Raw genomic sequence first — 3,640 nt, forward strand, 5'->3', positions numbered from 1 at the left:
GGTCGGGCCGGTTCCAGCCCCAGCCAGCGCCCCGCCCCACGGCCTGGGCTTTGGGGGAGACGGGGCGGGGGCGCAGCGCGGACTTGGGGGGGGCAGCGGGGGAGGCGAGGACTAAGAGACAGGGACAAGGGCTCGGGAGTCTACTGTGAGGGGAGACTTGGGGGATCCACGGGGGGATGACAGTTTGGGGCGTCCCTGAAAGGACAGGAGTATTTGAGACCTTGAAGGAGACAGGGGGGTCCCCGTAGGGAGTGATTTCCACAACCCAACTCTTGGGACCGAGACCGCTCCACTCCGGGCGATCCGGGCTCCGGGCGGCCGAGCTCGCCGGTGATTCACCTGTCGGGGGGCGGGGCAGCCGCGGGCGCATTCACCTGTCGGCAGTATTCCAGGCGCAGAACTCCACTGCGCAGGGCGTCCGGCCCAGCGGCTGAGCCTCCCAGGTGAGCGGCTTAAGGTAAGGTCACACTTTCCCTCATTCCCACCATCGCAGAACCCCCAATCCCAGGAACCCCTCTTAGCCAGGCTCAGCCCCACACATGCTAGTCCAAGTGGGGCTCCAGCCAAAGAAAATACGTGTATAACTTCAAAGGGGCGCCTCTGGGTCTAAAGTCACCCCAACCCACCCAGCTTGAGCCTCACCCAGTGCCTGACACACATGGTGTTGAATAAATGAATACATTAATGAATTGATTAATAGCTACTGGGTAAACTATTACTAATTATAGCATATGAAGGAGCCAAGCCTTTCCCCATAACCTTGAGAGGTTTCTCCTTGTAGAACCTATTTCCTGTGTCCCTACCATTAGTATTTATAATAATAACCCCTACTTTTGAGTACTTATGTATGCTGAGCACTGTGCTGAGTGCATCATACAAAGGGTCTCTTTTCATCTTTACAACCAACTCCATAAAGGAAGAGTTATTTTTGTCCCATTTTCCAGATGCAAAAACTGAGGCTCAGAAAGCTTAAAGCACTTGCTCGAGGTGTCCCAGAGCCCAGAATTCAAACTGAGCTGTCTGTCTCAGCCCAGCTCTTTCCTAGCCACTGTTCTCCTGCCCCCAACCTTTGCCATTCCTTTTATAATCTAACAACTAAATTCTTGGGCCCCTTCACAGTCACAAGCCAGGGAGAAGCACTTCTATTTCACGGATGCAATAAGTGGGGAATTGACTAGCTCGGGGTCACACAGCAAGAAAATGGCAGACTAGGACTGTATTACAGGCCTCCTGTGCCTTCCACCGCTAAATCTCTATCTCTCTTTTTTTTTTTTTTTTTTTCTTTTTTTTTGCAGCTGGCTCTTGTGGGGATCAGAACCCTTGACCATGGTGTTATCAGCAACATGCCCTAGCTCTACTGATCCACTACTAAATCTTGAGATATGGGAAGGTGTGGAGCGTGTCCTCACCCTACCAAGCTACTGCCATTGGTCCGTGAAAGTTTGTTGATTGAATAATACCTGCCTCCATCAGGAGTTTTACATGTGACCTCAAGTGGCCAAGAATTCTGTGAAGCTGAGGTTACTGGGCCCATTTTCCAGAACAGATACTGAGGTTTAAAGGGTTTAATTCCCAGCCAGTCAGCAACGTGATGTGGGATTGGAACCCAAGCCAGGCAGACTCCGGAGCCCCTGCTCTTTCACCCTGCTCAATTCCCGCTGGTGAAACACAAGAAGTTGCCCAAGCCACACATATAGGAAGTGGTAGAAGCATCCATGGTGAACATGGAGGCAGAGGGAGAAGACAAACCACCTCCCCAGGCAGGGCCCCCTGATGGCTCTGAGCCAGGCACTCACAGGCAGGCAGCCTCCCGGGAGGGCAGCTGGGTGCAGCGACCTCCATTAGCACACGGGCTTCCATCCAGGCAAGGGGTTGCTGTGTGGGGGCAAAGGAAGGTAGGGGATCAGCCAAGCACGCAGGAACCCCAGCCCAGAGTGACAGACCCCCTCCCTCCCTCCCCAGGCAACAGCTGCACTGGGCTGGGGGTGTCTCTGTGGGTGCAGGGATCCCCCCCATCCACAGTTCCCATGGCCCCCCGCCCTGGCCCCAGCTGTTGGGGCTGCAGCTGTCCCTGCCAGCTCGAGCCCTGGGAACTGCAAGGCTGGGGCAGGCAGGAGGAGGGGCTGACTCGTGCCAGATGTGGGGGCTCAGGAAGTTGCCAGAGTTAAGATGTGCAGAATGGGGGGGGCTGGGTGTTAAAGGGAGGTCTGGGGCTTCACGCCCAGGTCCTGGGGTACTGGAGAGGGCAGGGACTGGGAATCCTGGGGCCATGGGTCCCCCTTCCCCTGATGGGCATCATCTCCAGCTGGGCAAGCCTGCATGGTGGCTTTTGGGAGAGGGGCTAAGGTATGTGCCTGAGAGTGAGCACAGACTCCCCATGGGCAGCCAGCACTGGGTGTTAAAGGGAAAGGGTGTGTGTCGAAGGGTGGGGAAGCTGGCACAAACAGGTGCTGCCCTGTCCAGCGTCCCCATCCCTAAGGGCTGTGTCCCTCTAGGGTGTGGCATAGTCTAACTGTCCTGCCAGCAGGGTGTGGCTGGGTCTGAGCTGGTGGAGAATTGTGAGTGTGTAGGCAGGTGTGGGGCTACCTGTGTGTGTGCAAGTGTGTGCATATGTCAGAGAGAGAGAGATGGAAAGAGGGAGGGAGATGGAGAAAAACAGAAGCAGACAGACATTAAGAAGAAACTAGAAGCAGGTAGACACAGAGAGAAAGAAGCAGAGAAGGACAGAGAAAGATAGAAAGGGAAAGACAGAATGCGTTAAGCTGGATGTGAGGTTGGGCCCACATGGCATGTGTCCTCTTCCCCATGGGACAGCTAAGCTGAGAGGACACTCACCCAGACAGGGGTCTGTGTGTGTTTGTGAACTCACACTGGGGCTACCTGACATGGGGCTAAGTTGAGGGTGATGTTAGCCACGTGTGTGTGCGCACATGGACTTGTGTGTCAATCTGAGTGTGGGCTTGGGCATGCTTCTGATGTGTCTCTGTGCAGCTAAATGTGAGTCTTCACCTGCACGTCAGCGTGGTTGTACCTGTGTGTGTGAACTGCACACCCATGCAGGGTGCCGTATGTGGGCAGGCTGTGTCTGTTGTGCTTGCATGTGTGTGAACTGTGTATCTGGGTGTACAGCTGTGTCTGCGTGTGCATGGGTGTGTCTGTGTAAGGGCTGAATATGCCCGTTTTTCTACATGTGTGAACAGGGTGGAGGCATGTCCTTGAATCTGTGTCTATGTGTCTGAGTGTGTGCAGGCAGCACATGTGCCAGGCCTTGGGCTAGTGAGCACCGCATGTGTGATCACATTTGACTGTGTGTGCACACATATCAATGTGTGAGCTGTGTGCGTCTGGGGGTGTCGTCTTGGAGCTTTGTGCATGTCGGAGGGTGTGCTGTGTCTGTGTGTGTGCACGTTTGTATCTCTATATGTGTGTGATCCCGAGCTGTGTGTGCCCGCAAGTGTGTGACAGGCCATGTGTGTGCGCGCTGGTCCCGCGGGGGCGGCCGCTCCTGCCCGGTCCTGCCCCACCGGCCCCGGGGCTGGGCTGGGCTGGGCTGGGGAGGCCGGTCCCTCCTGCAACCCCCACCGCTCCCAGCGCCCAGCCACACAGCCTCGCCCCGGGACCCCTGCCCAAGGCCCTGGGC

General features: G+C 56.1%; 1 protein-coding gene across 1 annotated transcript in view; it reads right to left on the reverse strand.

Moving 5' to 3' along the window:
- The window catches only part of NOTCH3 (notch 3), a 29,838-nt gene extending 26,951 nt beyond the window's left edge, over positions 1 to 2,887 (reverse strand). Inside the window, exons 1-2 of the mRNA XM_008576402.1 lie at positions 2,881 to 2,887; positions 1,797 to 1,875 (exon numbers count right to left, since the gene is read on the reverse strand). Of these exons, the coding sequence (XP_008574624.1) occupies positions 1,797 to 1,875; positions 2,881 to 2,887 (86 nt within the window). The remainder of the gene's footprint in view (positions 1 to 1,796; positions 1,876 to 2,880) is intronic.
- Positions 2,888 to 3,640: the final 753 nt, after the last annotated feature.

The sequence above is a fragment of the Galeopterus variegatus genome, unplaced genomic scaffold, assembly GCF_000696425.1.
Source record: "Galeopterus variegatus unplaced genomic scaffold, G_variegatus-3.0.2 Scaffold1344, whole genome shotgun sequence".
Taxonomy (NCBI): domain Eukaryota; kingdom Metazoa; phylum Chordata; class Mammalia; order Dermoptera; family Cynocephalidae; genus Galeopterus; species Galeopterus variegatus.